Here is a 19,132-nt window from a genome sequence, read left to right as displayed (position 1 = left end):
AACATGATGTTACTGAAAACTAAAGCAAAGACTTAAACCCCTGGGATAGCTGGAGAGCTGCTTTTTCTAATGCATTTTAAAAATACGTCAATACAATCAAACATCGCAAGGAAATGTAAGTATCAAAAAAGATGAGTCTTGCCCAATACTCTGCAGCAAAGGCCCACATTGTTCCAGAAGCTCCAAAGACAGTAAAGGAACAACCTCTGGCTGATAGATTGGAGTGAAAGGACCTAAAGAAACATATCTGAAAACGGCAAGGTACAGCCCACCTCTCTCCTATGGACGTGCTATCGTTACTGCCAGTCAGAAACGGTGAGAGATTTTACAACCCAGCACCTTTTTGGCAGGCCTGCATCCTCTTCAGGTGCTCCATTTTCTTACAGGAGGACTGTGAAATTAAAGAGCAAAAAAAGGGCTGGGGACCAGCTGCCTAACAAGGCAGCAGAAGAAGACCTATTTAATGTCTGCGGCTGCATCTCTGCAACTGTGGTCCCATAAAGGTGCGAGTTTGTTGCCCTGCACTCTCCGACTCTTTTGATGTGTGTTTTGGAGAGGCAAAGGGGCCAGAGACAAGCTGAAATCCTTATTATACAGCAAGGATAAGCAAATTTTAAATGGAATATAAGCTAATTTTTTTTTCCCTGACAGAGTTGGGAGAATTCCTGTGGTATTCATCTGAAAATATTCCTATTACATCTTTCCTGGGTTATTGAAGAAAGACAAGAGCCAGCTGGGAAAAAGGACCTAAATGTTTTCTTCCCCACAAAAAAAAAAAAAAAAGCATGTAGAATTACAGGCAAATTAAGCTGCATTTTTGCTTCAAAGTATAATCCCTCACACTTAAAACTTCAAGAAGAGTCTTGCCTATCTGTCTTCACCATGAACAACCATTAGAATAACAACTGTGCTTTCCATTAGAGAGCATACTTTTCAACTTCTACTTTAAAAATCATGTAGGATGACAACTCTGAAGTAATTAAATCTGGCAGCTCATAATTGAATTGCCATAAGACAAAACATCACAGCTCCTTAAAACACTCATTTCAGCCTATCTTAACAAAACAAAGATACTTGAGACAAGAACTATACTAGAAAGTTCAGTAGGTTACACTTTTAATTTTTTAAACCATCGTGTTCTACTGATAAGAATCTGAACGCAAATCCAGCCATAACCTGAACAATGATGCTTTATGCCGAAGTATTTATATCCCTACCTACAGAAGTAGCTGTGGCAGCACAAACACTTCTAAGCCAACCTAAGCGCATACAGATCCCCCCCAGTATGCTGCTCTAACTATACTCCGATAGAGTTAAGAGGTACAATTTTCGAGGCTTAGCCACACCAATCTTTCACTGCATGGTAGCTGATCCATCATAGCTGTCGGTGTGAATGCTCTCAGCCCGTGGCAAAGGCAGGATAAAATGAGTTGTTTTGACCTGCTTCACTGAAAACTAAGATGACTCAAATTACTTTGAATTTGCCTCAGGCAACACTCACACACATGGACAGCTATAACAGATGAACCAACGGGCAATGAGATCGGTGGGGCTAAGCCCAGTCCTGAAATAGAACGCAAATCCTTCCCCAGCCCAGCACTCAACAGAAGGTCCAAACCTAGCTTCAGCCTTTGAGACCTACAACATACAAGTGGCCGGACAAGTGAAAAACAACTAAAAAGCCCCTCCATCTTGCACTCTCTTCAAGAGCAATGTTAGCCACAAAATAATCTGAATACAGAGATGAAGGTCTGGACAGACTTACCCAGTTATCTCTGCTCCAAACTACTCCAGGTTTGCCTGCTTTGCTTATTCTTATTTTTCCTTATCACCTTGCCCTTTCCTACCTTTTTCCTGCCCCAATCCACTCCGGCTGTAATTCCCTGCTTTAGCAGTTTCAGTGACCCTTCTCGAACATGGTAAAGTCTTCAAGTCGCATCCAGCAATGGTGCCTGCAGCACCTACATACTTTACATTTGTTCACTGAATCATGGTGTTATTTAGCTTTCCCATCTGCCTTAAGCAAAACCAGAGCGAATATTATCTCACGCAGCAGCCATGCACTGATACTAACCCCTTTGCTTACCTTCTCACATTTTACCATCAATTTATCTGAAGTCCTTAATTTAAACCCAAATTTTAATTTATTTTTCATGTAGATGTTGAGGCACTTTTAACCACTACTATCCAAACACTTCTATGGGCCCACAGTAATTAAAATCCTATTTAAAACTATGAACACATATGAACCGTCCATCACTAAAATACATCTCTATTTCCAGTGAAGTCTTACTGGTTCACATCACAACAAGACTTTTACAAATTAAACTATTAAGACAAAAAAAATTAAAAGGATGCAACTAACATCTAGTGGTAATCTGGTCATCTGACACCACTGTGTATGTTCCTTGGTCCCTACTCAACCAGTATGTATTCCACAGCACATGCTGAACAACTGCATCATAATCTCTATAACTTCTGATGCTATTCCTTAGTAACTGAGAATAGGTGAGAATATAAATGGTACATATCTATTACAAATACTGTAGAGAAGTCCTATCTTGTTAGAACACGCAGGAAAGTGTCAATGCCACTAGAAATTCTCCTTGAAAACTGATGCTGCAGAATGTGTCAGTAGTTTCTGATGATGTCAGATGAGAAACTGCAGCAACAGTTAAGAGCAGAGTAGTGCTCCCTCGAGACATCAACTTTGGCAAGTTGTACTGAAATGCTGCAAGAATGTTTCTGAAATTGAGATTACTGAAACGTAATACCTTTTTTTGAAAACTTTACTGCACATAATTTATCAAGCCAAAGCTAACAGTTCCAGGAAGAAAGGACCATCTGTTTTTCTTTGGGCTTCATTTTTTTAAGGCTCACCTTTAATCAATTTAAAGTTTTCTTCTCACATTGGAATGCAAAGAATTAATAACTTAAGAACTCAATGCATCTCCTTGAAATACTGACTCATCTGATTTTAATTATAATTACCTAGAAAATAAGTTCTAATACACTCATTAAATCTGATACCCTTACACTTTTAACCTACAAAGGGGGCGACAAGGACTCTGGATCTATTTGCATTCCAAGCTTCGCCCTTCATCTACCGTATATACCACTTGGATTAGTAGAATCTCTCATAGATCTATTTTTACACCCCAGATGGGACAGCACTTAAAACAACGAAGGTGCAATGCTTAATATTCACAACATTTTCAGCAACACGGAAATTCAAGGGTTTCATTATAAATCTTACCTTATGCATAATTTTAAATGAAATGCATGTAAAAAAATCCTTTGAAAGATCAGAAGAAATTGCATTGAAAGCAATAGAGTATATTCATTCAAGTATTTCTCAAACTCAAAGCAAAACTACCATTAGATAAAGATTTATTAGAAGTTAGACAATATATCAATTCCTTCATAATCCTACACCTTTGACTTTGTACAACTAATTCACATAAATATATGAAAAGATGAAACTGAAAGACATGATGGAAGTAGCTGTTTTAACTACCACAAATATTACACCTTAAATAATCAACATATAAAGTATCAACTATAGCTGATACAGCGGACTGAAACTCTCCAGTTGATTTCTGAGTTACCTTCTTGCCTTTACAAGCTCATAAAACAAACAAAACCATTACGTGAAACCACTGGACACAATTTAACAGAAACAAAATCTGAAAAATGCCTGTTAAAAGTCTATCAAATAACACAGCAGGGCCATTAGAGGTAAGTAGGAGAAATTCGACTCTTACTGATGAGATTCAGTGTTGTCCGCTTTGGACACCATTTTCTGCTATATCACTGCACCACCAAACTTCATATGGATTCATGATGAAATCTTTTCTGTCAATCTTAATTTCATCCAAGAGTCTCACTTTCCATCTCTTCCCTAAATATGCGGCTATACAGAATACTTCATTCTTGCAAGAATCTACCACCCAGAACACAGGCTGACTGATCACGGAGACACATATTTCTAAGGCCTTTTCTCAGATATACTATGGTAGAATAAAAGCTGAACTTTTATGATTTTAAACTATTTATGATTTTAAACTATTAACTACTTGAGTGAAGGACATAGTTTAGCTGGATTCCTCCCCTGTGACTAATAACACAACATTGACAGTCTACTAAAAAATAAGCTAAAATTCACAACATTTCAATCAAAGTACTCAAAGCCCATATACTGTGCAGGGTGCTTAGGGGTCTGACATATGAATAGTGATTTATAACACTACAGATCCAGGCACCCAATCTACTGCCAGAAATTGTCACCCTGTAATGCAAACAACAGGAGTAAATGTCTGCCGGTGCCACAGTGCACAAAATGGAGTATAAACCCAGAATTTTATTAGTGGCTTAAGCTACTATGTCAGACAGTCTGCTAAAACTGACATGCCACAGCTTCATCTGCCTGAGCCTACTCGCCAAAGCTATTAGATGTGCTCAGTTTACGCGCAGAACTGAAAACTGGGGGGGAAGGGGGGGGCAAAGAAAAAAAGAAAAATCAACCTCTAAACAACTCCTATCACGCTTTCAGGAACTGAATTCTGCTAAGCGTAACATAGCATTCACGCTTCTGGAGCTGACCTTCCAATTGTTACTAAAGGCATTAATAAACATACATACAGACATCTTGTTACAAACAAAATATATGCTACTTTTGACGAGCTGAACCTATGAATCCTCCAGACTATACTCCTGATTTCATCTTCCATGGTTGCTTTAAGAAGTTGCGTACAGAGCTGATTCTAACATTTCAAAACATCTCTGCTGTGTTATGGAGATAGAACATTTATCTAAATACGTATTTCCTCATTTCCTGTAACGTTAAGAGAGATGTCTTTTGTCAAGCACAACTGACCTTTATGTTGCCTGTTCGGGAAAAACGTACATTACCTAGTTGCGGCTCTTACTTAAGAGGACTAAAGGCCCAGCAAGCGAACGCAATAACAGTGCAACAGTATGAGAGTTCCGCCGTATGGAATCCTGCCAAATTATCTGCTCAGATAAATGGCCTGACAAAATGGAACCATAAATAAGGTTACTCTTTTGACATCACAAAGTTGATGCATATCCTGCCCAAGCTAGTTTTGTATAAAACAGCAAATAAATCTAAGACATAAATAAAATGCAAAGAGAGGCTTTTATTTCAGCTAAGTCTGGCTATTTATTCAGAAACCATTTGTGTGACAATTTTTGGCCTATATGAAATGATTTTTCTGAGTATGTGCAACTCAGACCTGATTCCAGCCTCCATCCCTATAAATACTGATTATTTCATATCCTGTACAGCATATTTTGAGTAACCTAGCTCATTTTAAAACTACAGATATTAAAATGAACCATCAACTTTGCTATTGCCTACAGGCCTTTTTCTTTCTCTTTTTTTTTTAGTCTTCTCAATAGCATAAATTCGATAATGAAGAAAGAAGCCTGATGATAGCATTTGCAATGTGGGATGAAACAGCACCAAAACCAAAGTGCTGAAAAAGACTTTGGAAAGACTTGCAAAAATCTTTATCATAATTTTGAAAAATGCTTTCAGCACGTAAAGCAGAAATATTTTTTCCTATAAGCAACAGTAGCACAAGTAGCATCTTTAAAAAGTAATGCTTAAGCATGTAGTCCTGGCAACCTCCAGATTTATGGTTTATTTGCTCAATTCGCCACACATCTTACACCAGTTGTTTTTTTTTTTTAAAACACTGCAATAGAATTTAAACCTAAGTCATTTAACAGGGTATGAACAGTGCTGGGCAAAATTTAAACACATTTTCCTTTCAAATTAAAAGGTTTAGTGACCTACCAAATCCTGGAATGCTTTTGAGACTAGATTTGAGACAGATTTTTTCACGTCTGAGGTAGCTGTACCGCAGCAGGCAGTTCCACAGAAACATCCAGTCCATTCGTGTGCGATGGTTCATGATAATGACACTCCTTTCTCCAGGAACAAATCCGTCACCAGTGACAACCACCTTGGCACCAAACACCATTTCCAGCAAGGCCTAGAAATAACATCTCAATATTACGACTTCACTCCCAGAAGCACCAGCCCATTAGCAATAACAATTAGTTTTAATTATATCATTTCACTTATTCACTCACATTATCAGTAGTAAACAAACTTTAACTGTTTTCTAACAAAGCAGCCAGCTTTTCCACAGTAACAGCCAGCTACTTAACGGAAGAGGAAACAACAATGAAATCGCGCTTCTTAAAAAGCACTCTTTCACAATCAGTGTCACAGATTGAACTTACCTTCCTCTGTTTTTCCCAGAATACTATCATTTAGGAATAAAAGTGAGAGGATCTGTATGGATTATAACTTGGCAGGTAATCTAAGGAGGGACTGGCTGCACAAATAATCTGTTGCTGGGAAGGCATCAGAAGCTGCCTTGCTTTCTGCTTGGGACCAAACGATCAACATGTTCGTACTTTACTTCCAACTGCAAAAGATGACTACAACCTAATGGCAGAAAGAGGAGCTGAGAGAGGGAAATCCCAAACAAACCTGAACACAGCACGGTGATGTAGACCTAGGTCTGTATAGCTCTACAGTGCTACCTTGAAGCCTGGACCCGCACCCCACAACTAGAAAAAAGCATCGACCACCAAATGCTACAAAAGTGCTGTCCCAAAGCATACAATAAGCTTCTAACTTGGAAGGACACAAACGAGGCCAGGAAAACAGATTTCTCCATTGTGCTTAAGCAGCCAGTGATGCTGAGAGTTCACACATAAAGTGTGTTTCTTCCTTTACCTGCTCGGTGTGGTTCTGAAGGGTTAAGCTACAAATCATAGGTCAGTGGTTTATCAGATGGAAAAGGCAGGCAAGAGCTACACAGTAAGCTTAGGAGGGCCTGGTTTCATAACCTGGACAGCCGGACCATAAATGTGTAACTAGATAACTGTGCCCAGCAACGTACTCTGGCTATATTCTCAACACATCCAAATTGCCTACTGAAAATGTTTTCTGACCCATGGCCATTCCCAGATCATGCAGGGAAGTGTATGGACACGGGATGGTTGGTAACAGCAAAGGACCAGGACCAGGCAAATAATTTAAAAAATATGGGTGACTAAATGCTAATGCCTTGCAACCTTTTAATGCCTCATGGAAACTCAGTGGAAAGGTACAAAATCCCAAGAAACTGAGGCAGACAACTGGTATTAACTAGAGGTATGACTTGAGGTCCTAAGGCTAAGGCCACTAGCAGGACACTATCCAACCCAGTTAGTACAGAAAAGGAAACCTCCAAACCACGATTTGACAGCTACAGGAATAAACTTAACATTTGGCCTTAACATGAGGGAAAAAAAAAAAAAAAAACAAAAAGAAAAAAAAAGGAAGACCGTCAAATTACCTCCTTACCTTCTCTTCCCCATTATTCCTCCAGGAAAATACAGAAAAAAAGCAAAGTTTGGGGATTTAAACAGAGCTCTAGGAAGTAAAACAACCTTCTGTTCTGTTCACATTTCTGCCACAGAATTTCAAAGAACACAGATTTCTCAGTTTAAGTCACCTGTAAAACCGGACGACATTCTCACAATTCACAAATGGCTTCAGATCTCAGAATTAAAAGCATTATGTGTGCCAAATATTAATACTATTAATAACTCAGCTCACTATAATTCTGGCAAAGGTGTTGCCATCAAGAGGAACTACAGAGCACTGCAAAAGCAGGAGTAGTCATATAGTTCAAAAGAGCAAACAGGTATCTTTTCATTAAAGGGAGAAGCGGCCAATTTTTGACAGTTTAATAAGAATCTTATTACGTATTTAACCTCTAGTTAAACATAATAACGAACAGATGTCTGTTCTACAAACCCTAATGGCAGCGTAAGCCAAACTAAACTGAATTCAGTTAGGGTCCACCTCACTGTCCCACCCTGCTGACTCTGCTAGAAAGGAAACAGCATGTGGCAGAGGAGTGAGGAAGATGAAAGTTTCTTACATCACAGAGGTCAGGGTCAGAACTTTCCTGTGGCAGTCCAACAGGTCCAACACTCGTTTATCATTCGGAGACACAAATCCAAGTACCTGCTTCTCCTGACTAAGACTGGAGTAAGTCTAAGCACAGAAAACTAATGCAGATATCTGAGCCTCAAAAGCTTTGAGTGCAAAATCTTTTTGAGACCCCTTTCCCGAGCCTAAATCCCCAAGATTCTTTGAAGACAAAATCCTTTTCACAAAAATGGTCAAATTATTTTGGTCTAGGTCCAGTGTGGGCTGAAATCAAACTTCCAGACTGCAGAGGTTATCATAAAATAGTCGTAATAATCCAGAATTATAAAGCCCAGGCAGCTAATCAAATAAAAGACCACTGCTTGATTTTGGAGAGTTTGCAATGTTAGAAAATTTGGGAGACAGGGAAAGGGTTGATTTTGTGACACTGTCAGTACTCAGTTAAATTTCATCATGACAAGAAATAGTAATCCCTCTATTCCCTTTACTGGTAATTACTACTTCCCTCTGAATTCCACTGCATTTAGTAATGATGAAAATTACAGATTTTAGAATATGAAGCAGCTCATACCCCTTTAAAACAAGACAGAAACAGAGAAAGCAGAAACTATTTGATATGTAATAAAGAAAAATCATCCTTTATACCACCTTTATACCATCCTTTATTTCTGCACATCAATATAGCATTTTACTTCAGAAAAAGTAAAACAAATTTTTAAAAGCCTAGAGGAACAGTGTCTCTTGGTTTTTAGAGAATGGATGAAGAGACAGATCTCATTCATACTGCCTTTCCTCAGGAACTATTCAGGGAAGAACTTTGTTATTATTTCCAGACTCCTATAGCTATAAAGTTGATGCATTCTAAGTGAGGAATACTTCACTTCTAGGGGAAGTTCTTTTTCACCTGAAATCATTTATCTCTAATTCAACTACAAGGGCTAAACTTTAAGAGGATTAAGTAAGAGAACAGTGAAGGTCAGCAACAACGTACCAGACAGAGAATAATTTTCCTAATTAGGGAGTTGGAGCACAGTCAAAAGGAAGAGTTTATGAGAGAATTCATTTAGGAAGTTTGTAATTTAAAAAAATCCTTCTGCTTACTAGTGCTTCACCCACTCTGATCTGCACTTAACTGACACTGGATGGAGATGTCACAAAAAGGCCTTTTCAAGAGTACAATGAAGTTTATGTATGAATTAAACTGTAGAAGAAGGGGGGGGACTTATAGACAGGCACACCTAAAACCTAAGTCTCCAATAAGTGTGTTAAGGCCTCTTTTGACACAAGCATTAGTAATTTTAAAACAATAAAATAAAATAAAAAGCATTAGTCAGCAAACTAAATCATGGGATTACGAACAGCAGCCCAGAACTTGGCTCAAACTGCAACTTACCACTGGGAGCGTGAGCCAGGTGGCCACAATGCAATCAGTGACACAGCGATACCAGGCCGGCGAGATAAACATCAAAGGCAGAAAAGGACCAAGCATGAATATACTTCCAAAAAAACTTCCCAAGAATAGTGCAAGTATAAAGTATATTCCTTTCCATGACACCATGGCTCTGAAAAAGAAAGTTGACATTATATTAGAGAGACAAACTGAAAGTAATTACGTAACTTAAGTCCGTAAGTCTAGTTTGAGCTAATATTTCTCCTTTTTTTTCATAGCTATCAACACGTGATAATGTAAACACCACCAAAACGTTCAACCTCACAAGCAGCAGTAAGAGAATGACTTTAAACACAGTGATTTTGTAAGGAGCATTGGGATATTAAAGGGGTCTTAAAAATATCAGCTATATCATCATTTCCTCCACTTATTACAATATGGAGTTCCACTCCAAAATCTTCAGCAAGCCATTTTTATTATCCAAAGGTACGAAAGAGCTATATAAGAGAACACTTGTTACATTAAACTTCTCAGTCATTACCTTTGTCATTGGCAAAGTCCTAATGTTAGCAGTTTCTGAAGCCAAGGAACTTTGCTTTTCTATTTCTCCGGTTTGTTTCTTCTTGCTAAGCATAGTGCTGCAGAAACTCCTCTTCCCCACCTAACAAGGGTCTCCTGTGACCTCCTTCAGAAACCACTCGAACCTTGTGAAACCGATCAACTGTTTCGAACACCAGTTGCCTTTTCATCACAACAGGACAAGCAAGCAGCGGCTGAAACCTCTCGACTCGACCTGGCTTACAGAATTTGCAACTTTTTGAAGTCTGCTGTACTTCAACTGTCTTCATCTGTTGTTTTCCAACTTATTCCACCAAAAAAAAAAAAGCCAATAGTTTTATTTTTTAAGACAGTAGTCTAGACTTGAAATATTTCAGTGTCTGTGCTACCAGCTAGACTCTCATTATAAATGTACAGCGCATGGAGCTTCTTAATGCATTACGGCAGAACACTCAGCAATCCTCCAAGCTTTCACAATTTAGCAACTACTACCCGCTATGACAAAGCAAATGTGGAAATATCAATTCTCTAAATTAGGGCCTAAAAATAGACTGTTTTCATCTATTTAGGACTCAACCAATTGTTTATAGAATCAAAGGTTAAGTAGAAGACACTTTTAAGCACTTTACTGAATTCCTTTTTTTGACCAACTATTTTAGAAATCACAAGAGCTCAGATAGACAGGACTTCAGGACAAGAAAAACAGGAAGCTAGTGGTTTTATTTTTAAAATGAGCAATGGAAAAGCAATCCATTAAGCTTTATGTACTCTAACATACATGATTCCTCAAGCATGTGTTGTGCAATGTTGACAGCAATAATGTTTGCACAGGAAAGCATTCAGGAGTAGAGAAACGGCAACACTAGCGTTGCTGTCAACATGAAGAAGCAGAAGCTAATTCATGTGCTAAGTAACAAGAAAGTAGCTCCATTTCGGGATACTGTAAGGTTTAAGCCATCTCCTAAACTGTTCGTATTTGGAGGAAGGCTGAAAGAGGCAGCCATGTAAATTTGTTAATGTAAAAAGGATCTGGGAAGCTGTATTTAGCCTGACTTCTGCAGCACAGGAAAAAAAGCAATACTAAATACAAATGTTTGATGAGAGCTGTATCAGAAAGATTTTTACACAACAAAATTTGAATTCTAACATGTTATTTACATCCTGGAGCATAAAGGTAGGAACTAAATAACCAGCTGTCCACGTATGCCTATGTACTAAGTAGGATGAATTCTGACGTATCATGGGATCGTGGAAGGGCACTGCATTGAAGGAACGGTGCTCCAACTACCCTCTCTTACTTGTTACTGCAAACTTGTGTGGAGAAAGTCCAAAGTAAAGGCAGCAGAGGACAAAAGAAAAAACTGAAGATAAGGACAGAAACAACAGAAAGGGCACAGAAAAGTACTAATTGCAGCTGGACTAGGAGAGAAGGCCTTCTCCTGACATGTCAAGGTTTGAGACCAAGTGCAAAAGGCAGCAGAAAGGATTGAAGTTCAATGTGCTTGATCTAACCAAGCATTTTTTGAGGAACACACATAGCAAAACAACTGAAAACATCTGGGGACAGCTTCCAGACAGGTAAAACCCACTAGCAGACACAGAACAAGACTTTGTTTAGCTTCAGCCAGCTGCTCCCGTCCTCTGTGAGGCTGCTCAGAGCCACCAGCCATTGAGACAGATGAAACGATGTTCACCAGGCAGACCCCCTGGCTCCAGGCAGCTACTGGACAACACAGAGGCACACGTTCCAGTTTCAAAACACTTCACTACTGCACATGAGCAACTGCAGAGTTAATGACAGCAGACATTGCTCTGTCATTTCCCTAGACTCTTAGGAAAACAATGCAGGTCACTTGTTTACAGGTTGAGCTTTTCACAGTTTACATTTGTTCTTCCCTCAAATTACAGAGCAGAGCCAACTATTTAAGGAAAAAAAAAATCTTTTCTGCATTTTATGTAAAAGACTGCCCTGTAAACAATTTTGGGGTTTTTTTTTGTTTGGGTTTTTTTTTTGAGGACAGTATCTGATCTACAGGAAAGATCTGAGGAAGTTCTGAATTTCTCTTCAACCTGCACCCCAGCAATATTTTCACCATCACAGCATATACATATACAAGTTAAACACCACACTGTTTAACCCAATGAATGCAGTATATTTCTAAACACAGCAGATGCCATGTGTGTTTTTAACTGATGTCATTTATCCCTCTTGCAACCACGTTTTTAAAGTGCAATACCGTATTTTGCTTATTTATAACAGATTATAAATCTTTACACATGTACACATGCATTTATCTAGAAAAACACATAGATTTTATCTCTTAATCGCCTCCTCCACAATAAACCACATGCTTTGGAAACATGTATGAGGAACAGAAAAACAACCCTCTCCTAACGAATGCAAGCAAAACTGCAAAACGAGAAGTCTGCGTTAACCTGAAGAACTTACAGCAGAGCGTAGCAATCCAGCTGGCCTCCTAATAGCAGTGCTCACTGTGCTCCTTTTAATAAGGTGACATTGTTAACACACTCAATCCATTCAGTTTTGTTTGTGGGTTCACGTGGTGGAGTTACAGCCCAGACAATAGGTTACATGATTTAAAATGCATCTGCCTACACACATCACTATGCTCTCATTTTCGCCAGCAGTCAAGGATGGGTGTTCATCACACAAGCTGCTGGGCGTCTTGGCTGCCAGCAGCACATGCCCTGGGCTAGGCAGCAAGTGTTGCTCAGCATGTGTTTAGAGCAGGGAGGGCACAGAGGAGGCTTGAAGCCCCTGGCTGGATTTGACACACTCAGCCCAGGTGCGTGGCTGAAGCAACGTGTCCTCCCTAAGTCAAGCAGTGTCACAGGGAGACAGCTCCAGCACATCCTTGCCTAGTAGAGTGAACAGGTTTGTAAATTGTACAGTCAGCTTTGGTCAGACAAAATAACTAGTCACAGCTTTGGGTCCTACTAAAGCTTCAGCACAGTATGGGAATTGCTCTGTCTCAAATAGTACGGTTGTGTTCACACTTGTTTGGCAAGTGCTGCAACTTGCCTAACAAACCCTCTTTTGACTGTCTGCTCAGCTCTGTATCCTCACCTTTTTCCCTTCCCAAAAGCAACCCCTCTCCCAGCCACACATTCCACATCTCCCATCCCGACACAGCAATACCCCTGCCATAGACACCTAATTCCCCACCGCAACCTGCAATATCAGCTTGTTTAGGTAGGTGAAGAGCAGCAGGCTCCAAGTGGCCACACGACCTGCTGAAAAGGAAAGCCGTAATGCTGAGGACTGCAGAGCTGGCACACAGGCTCAGCTATCAAGTCCTGCCAGGTCAGGCTCTGCACACTGGCATCAACTTGTGCTGGCACTACAAGGGTTGTTGTACCCAGTGTACCCTTGAGTTGGTCACCTAAGGAATTCCCAGACACCAAAGACAACGGGGAATTGACTCTATGTACCATCCCTTTGCATCTCAGCCCCTTGAACGCCTAGCTTAAAAACAAAGTATCTTTACAGATATGTCAGCCGTGCCGATTCTATCACACACATTCAACAACAGAAGTAACAGCTACAAATCAATGCAAAATACACCTGCAACTTGAAAACATGATCAAAAACCAAACAAATAATCTTAAAGGGAAAAAGCTGCTTAATGAGGACTTGTACAATGACCTAAAACAAATGTGAAAAATCTCAAAACAAAGAAAATCAGAGCTGATTCACGTCAGAGACGAGACACCCAAGAAATTAAATGCAGGTTTCAACAAAAAGTCTGAATAACAGAACATAAGCATTTTCAAAGTACAGAAGTACTCCTTCGCTGCTGCTGACAACCAGCTGTTGCCAATGCAGCAATCACTTTCAACACCGTGTCTAGCGTGTAGTACATACATCCTCAGTGCATCTTACAGCCACGTTCCGTTTGCTGTGTGGGTCAGAGCTGTGGGGAGACAGTCAAAATTATTTTACGATTCAGGCTGAAACCTGCAAACAGCGAGAAGGACAGCACCCTCATACTGGGCTTGTAGTTCTTCATCTATTTTGTGGCAGAACTCCAAGTTATTGGGGTACTGTACTTCACATGTTCTTGTTGCCATAGCAGAAGGAAAACATCTCTGTCTCCAGGTAACGGGAAACAGTAATTCTTAAAATACAATTTTTATTTTTACTTTTCAGTTAATTTTAATAATTCTTGGCAATAATGGCAAATTGTTTTCCAAAACAGCTGCATTTTTGTAAACTTCATCTTTATGAGAATATTTTCATGAAATGATTTTGGTCTTCTAAGCAAACAAAATATTTGCATAGTAACATAAAGCAGAAGCACCTTCCTGTGACCAGATTTTGGCTTGTTTTGCTTATCTCCATGCTTTTACTCAAGGTACAGCTGGAATGACAGACAAACCACAGCTTATTATGATAATAATTTCAAAAGGTTTTAAAAAGCCTGTCCTCTACAACAAAACCAGGTTTTTTCTTCACATCTGCTTCTATGGCTTGTAGGTGGGCAAATGATGCAAAATAATTTTATCTGCTAAGAAACAAAAGTTCTAAAATTAAAGGTTTAGAAGTTTCTCCGTAGTCAAGACTCACCACATGCTTCACACTTCCTTTACAGTTCCTGGCTAATTCAAAGTTCTTGTACAAACAGGCTAATTCATCTTCCACGTTTAATGTAAAACAAGACTTAACCTACAGTACAGAATTAAGCAATACTACCTGACAGAGCCAGCTGCCTGATAACTAGAGAGATTTTTAAGCACTTAGTATTATGCAGTCAACAAATCAGGTTTTATGACACTACTGAAAAAATAAAGACATGCTCGTTAGTGCCAATAAACCAGCATGGTATTATTACCGGTCAGTACATTTCCATTCAGTCAGCATGGGCAATAAAACTGTTCGTTGGTCTTCAAGAACTGAATGGGGAATACTAGATTTATTTCTTCTTTCAGTCAATTACCAGCGGAAAAAGTAAACTTCATCTTCTATCAAAATCAAGCAGAAACTCACACCGCCAGCCAGTGATGCCTTTTGCCTAACAGTCGTACAAAGAAAGCCAGCAGTTAACCGAGAACTGGCTTAACTCAGTTCTGCATTTCCTCTAAGCATGGTAAATGAAAGAGGTCAGCTGGAAATTCCAGCTCCCGTGTTCAATTTTACATTCTGAAACACAATTTCCAAGTCAGAAGATACAATTTTCACAACAAGTTTTAAAAACTTTCATCTAGGTGAAATTAACTGTACTTCAAGGAAGTGGGCAGAGGGCACAAAGATTGCCAACTTCCCAGGTGTCCTTTAAACAAGGCACCAAATGAATGACCCAAACTTGTATTTGTTCACTAGTTTTTAAGGTCACTAAACAAAACCATCTAGACAGGCAGCTGGTCAATCCTTTCCAGCCTGCAAGGCACATGACACAGGAGTCTCAGCAACCTCCAAGCAGGTGGCCAAGCAATAAAACAACAGCCAGGTCAAGTTTCAGAGGAAATGACGTGTTCTAGCAGAACATTCCAAGCCCACCAAATCAAAAGGTTTTTCTGTTTGAGCATTTTATCGGGTTTTTTGTGTAACAACATTTCAAAGGGAATTTTTACCGATTCTTGCACTCAGCGCAAGAAACTAGTTTCTATGCAGTGTTTTAAAAAGAAAACTGCTTAACAGCAAGCTTGTGTAGACAGACTCAATTTTATTTCCTTCATCAGTCTCCACAGACCTCTTCATGAACTACGTTTCATTTCTGATCCTTCTCCCGGGCACTTCAGTATTTTAAGGAACATATTAATATGGCACAGATCACTACCACAGAAGAAAAACATGTGAAGAAACAGGCACTTGGCCATTAAAACTACTTTGCTTTTATTCAGTTATTGCATTTAAAAATCTTCAAGAGATTTAACACGTGTATCATAAAACATTATAGAACAGGGCAATAAAAGATAATTATCATCACAAACCATATCCCTGACCCTCTCTAACAGTACAGCAGGTATTAGCTGACATGTGCGCAAAATAAAAAGTACGATACTTAATTAGTAATTTCCATAAATATTGCCAATAAAATATTATTGTTGCATCTTACAATTTATTATCCCTTTTATTTGCCAAGGCTTAATCTATTATAATTCAATTTAAAAATTTAGTAGAATATTTTATTTGCTCTTCCAAGTAACTGTGTCTTTCCAAATGCAAAAAACTGGCTGAGATTCTTTGCAGTGCAGCCTGTAGATACTGTAAACAGATAATTTAGTCACCGTACATCAAATAAGACATCCAATCAGTCTGATGTTTCTTCACTCTTGTTTACCTGTTGCTCCAGACAACTGTTAGACCAATGAAGCTTAAAGAAGAGCATGAACTAAGGTATTTAAAACCATTTTTAAAAGGATATCAAGCAACAGTTACAGATACTTCATGATTTATGGAAAAATAACTTGCTTTTATTCCTTACAGTATTTAAAAAATCCAGATTAACAAATTTGAGCTGCTGTAGGAAGAACTTCACAAGAGCTTTTTCTACCAGAAATTACCTCATTTTTTTATTATGCATATTGCACAGACATGAATGATTTTTCATTACTTTTTCATGTCCTTTCATGCATATAGTTGCTCTCTGTATTATTCTTCAAGTTACTGTGGCCCCACAAGCCTGTATTAAACAGCAACCAACATATAGAAAGGGTGCCCTGGGTAACAAGTTATCAAAAATAGGTTTGGCAGATGAAGAACAGCTGTATTACACACACACACACACACCCCATTACCCTTCTCCCCCATCTTTAAATAAAATTTAAAAATCCCATAACCCTGCAACAAACATGAAGTAGTGGTCAGTTCTGGAGTTTTAACAGGTAATTATGTAAAACCTGCAGGTCAGCTTTAGGCCCAGCCTGCTTTACAAAAAAACCTACTACAAAAAAAAACAGCTGGCAAAGTTAAGTCCTCTGATTTTAAAAGTCTACAACAGTCCAAAAAGCTGACCAACTCTGCCAGTGAAAATTATTAAAAACAAACAAACCATCCAACCAACTTTTTTCCCCCTGCATAAGAGCACCCCAACACTTCAGTTCATAGCTATTCTTGGTGGGGAGGGGTGGCCTTTATTATTTCAGAAGCACCTATTTCACAATAAAATCCTGAGCTGGGGAACAGATACTAAGGACTACATGCTGAAGAACAGTTACTCAAAGACAAAACTAGTAGAGTGTTCAGTGGATTATCTTCAAATCTCTGCCACTGGCATTGAACCAAAATCACGAGAACAGTGAAAGCTCTTCAAGCTCCTGATACGCACTGCAAGAGATCCTGTATGTACAGTTCAAAGCGTTGAATTCCCGAGGTTCTAAAAAGTTTGCTATGTTCACCATTTCCAAGATAGATAAGCTCTTTTCTCAGTCTACTTACAGAGCAGTAACTCACAATTCCCTTCTGTGTAAGCATACATCCATGAAAACTTCTAATGGCTTTTCTACCCTCATCAACACAGAATTTTCCCTTTGGGTTAACAACTCAGAAGAAATACAGGAGATGTGTATGAACAAAATTCAAACTGCCTGCTCAACAAGCTACAAAAACCACTGACCTTCACTAGGATAGTAAGGGCACCTCAGCACTTCTGCTAACTCCTATTACTCTGAAGAGCACAATTATGAAAATAAAAAGGGGAGGGTGCAAGAGCACCTTAAGCAAGGTACCAAACTTGGAGAAAATCGTTTGTATTTGTGACCATCCTTTGCAAAAACCTCTCTTAGTTTTAGAACAGAATATATTAACCCGAACAGTTCCTCCTCCTCCAGTCTGCTACAACTGAATTTCATTCTAGGTGGATAACATTACAGTGTGGGTTGGTTTTGTTGTTGATGGTTTGTTTTGGGTTCGGTTTTTTTTTTTTGGGGGGGGGGTGTTTGTTGGGTTTTTATTTTTTTAACCGAAGGAGCTTTTAAAATATCTTCTATACTATGATAATTATCATCTCTAAAACAATGGCAATTGCTAAATTATTTTCTTTTCTTAGTAGCATGTTACATGTTATAAATCTTCAGCAGGCTCCATGCTAAAAATCCCAACAGCAAACTTACTGAAGCCAGAAAGCCTCCATCTAGAATCAACTGCAAGATCAGATTATGGATTTTATTAACTCTCAGAATCGTTAAAGGGCTGAAAAGAAAAACTAGAGACTTATCTTCATTTCTCTACTATGCAAGTCATTGTGGCTAAACAGTACTTATGAGAGATGGAGAATGGTGCCTACAGACGAATTTATGGCACTATTTTATTTATTTTTTTAAATAATAATAAGGATAAATTGCTATTATCAACTGCCTATAACTCTGCCAAGCCTTTGAGTCTGTGCAACTGCTGCAGGCTTTTTAAAAATATATTTTCATCACAAATATCAAAGAAAAAAATTTGCAAATAACATTAAAAACGTTCTACCCACCTAATTGGGAAGTTCCATACTTTAGAGAACTTTTGAGTTCTGCAGGGCTGCCTTTGTATCAGGAATACATAGCACTTTTAAGCACAGTTACACATCAGCAAGTATTGCATGTTTATAACAACTTCAAAAGCCAGATAAATTGTCATTTTCTAATGAGTTATGCTTACAGGCTGGCTGCTTTCCAAGGTAAGCAGAGTAGAAACAATGGATCGGTTACCTGGCAGGCTTCAAAGCAAAAGAGGAAAAATGCAGTGGTTCTGCAGAAAATTTACAAACATTTTGTTCCCACGAGAAGCAGCAGAAACCATTTATTTGCATGTGCTCCATTCCTGGACATAAAATGCTGTTCTCAATCTGTTATGTTTTGGTGAAGATGGAAACCAAAAGCAGCATAGCCAAAACCCACATATTGCCAAACTCCTGCCCCACTACTAAATAATAATATTTAATCTTCAAGACCTTACAGTAAGAGATGAAGTTCTGCTGTGTTTTTTGAAGCCTTCTAGAGAACAATCTTCAAATTTCATTTCATAGCTCAACAGCAGGATCAGTCAACAGCATATCTGGATATTTCTAAGATTACATTACAAACCAGTGTTAAGAACTGTAGCTTTAACCCCATTTTCAGCTCTGTAATTCCTTCCTTCTGCCAGCTACAAAGGAAAGCTTCTCTTCTGACAGCACTCCAAAAGAGGCATCCTCAGGGCTTCAAATCAATGCAGGTCTTCAAAGCCATTTCTAACATCCCCCTGCCCCTTCCCTCACACA

At 38.8% G+C, this 19,132-nt stretch overlaps 1 protein-coding gene across 1 annotated transcript in view; it reads right to left on the bottom strand.

Annotated features, from left to right (window-relative positions):
• The window catches only part of LCLAT1 (lysocardiolipin acyltransferase 1), a 76,725-nt gene extending 67,186 nt beyond the window's left edge, over positions 1 to 9,539 (bottom strand). The window contains exons 1-2 of the mRNA XM_010138348.1: positions 9,375 to 9,539; positions 5,822 to 6,020 (exon numbers count right to left, since the gene is read on the bottom strand). Of these exons, the coding sequence (XP_010136650.1) occupies positions 5,822 to 6,020; positions 9,375 to 9,539 (364 nt within the window). The remainder of the gene's footprint in view (positions 1 to 5,821; positions 6,021 to 9,374) is intronic.
• Between the last annotated feature and the right edge of the window lie 9,593 nt (positions 9,540 to 19,132).

Source organism: Buceros rhinoceros, unplaced genomic scaffold (assembly GCF_000710305.1).
Source record: "Buceros rhinoceros silvestris isolate BGI_N320 unplaced genomic scaffold, ASM71030v1 scaffold4316, whole genome shotgun sequence".
In the NCBI taxonomy this organism is placed as follows: Eukaryota; Metazoa; Chordata; class Aves; order Bucerotiformes; family Bucerotidae; genus Buceros; species Buceros rhinoceros.
The sequence above is the reverse complement of the archived record's forward strand: the minus strand, read 5'-3'. Positions and strand labels throughout refer to the sequence as shown.